The sequence below is a fragment of the Emericellopsis cladophorae genome, assembly GCF_022114955.1.
Source record: "Emericellopsis cladophorae strain MUM 19.33 chromosome Unknown NODE_282_length_627_cov_47_138182, whole genome shotgun sequence".
Taxonomy (NCBI): domain Eukaryota; kingdom Fungi; phylum Ascomycota; class Sordariomycetes; order Hypocreales; family Bionectriaceae; genus Emericellopsis; species Emericellopsis cladophorae.
The window spans coordinates 1-612 of record NW_026251207.1 but is presented as its reverse complement, the minus strand read 5'-3'; the positions used below and the strand labels follow the sequence as shown (position 1 = coordinate 612).

General features: G+C 56.5%; 1 protein-coding gene across 1 annotated transcript; it reads right to left on the bottom strand.

The window, feature by feature from the left end:
- Positions 1-276: 276 nt before the first annotated feature.
- J7T54_001135 (kinase domain-containing) lies at positions 277-612 on the bottom strand (the record flags this gene model as incomplete). Its single annotated transcript, XM_051510764.1, has 1 exon — positions 277-612. A coding segment is annotated over one exon (336 nt), but the record flags the coding sequence as incomplete, so codon positions are not given.

Here is a 612-nt window from a genome sequence, read left to right as displayed (position 1 = left end):
TTACGTCCAACGAGATACAACGAGGTGAGTGTCTCGCCCAAGCTGCAGGCCACATAATCCATGTTCGCTTCCATGATCGTGAAGTCGATGTTCGCCTCAAAGCCCCAGTCCAATACTAGCATAGTTTAGCTTCTCCCGTCCACTAGCATACGCCACTCGTTGTCTCACCTAGTTTGGCACAGCCGGTAGACGACAATCTGATTCCATGAATGCGGAATCCAATGCGATGGTCCAGCAAAAAGTGAATAGCGCGCATTACCTGCCGAGTCAGTCACGTCAACATACTTTCCCTGCGATTGCCGCGATCGACCGACGCACCTGCGCCATGATATTCCCCACGTCGGCCACGGACCGGAAAGGAAGATCGTGAACATCCAGCTCCGTGTGCTCAAACGCAATATAGGCGTCGAGCTTGACGAGGTAGAGGCCTACGGGCCGCGAAATGTGAGGATGCGCCACCCGCGACAGCCTTCGGAAGTCAGCCAAGCTCGTCTGCTGCACGCGGTGCAGTAAGACCAGTTGGGAGCTCGACTGTCGGCGGCGCAGGCCTACCCAGTACGGCCCGGTGCGGCCGATGATCTCGAAGTCGTGCAAGGGGTGTACATCCAAGTG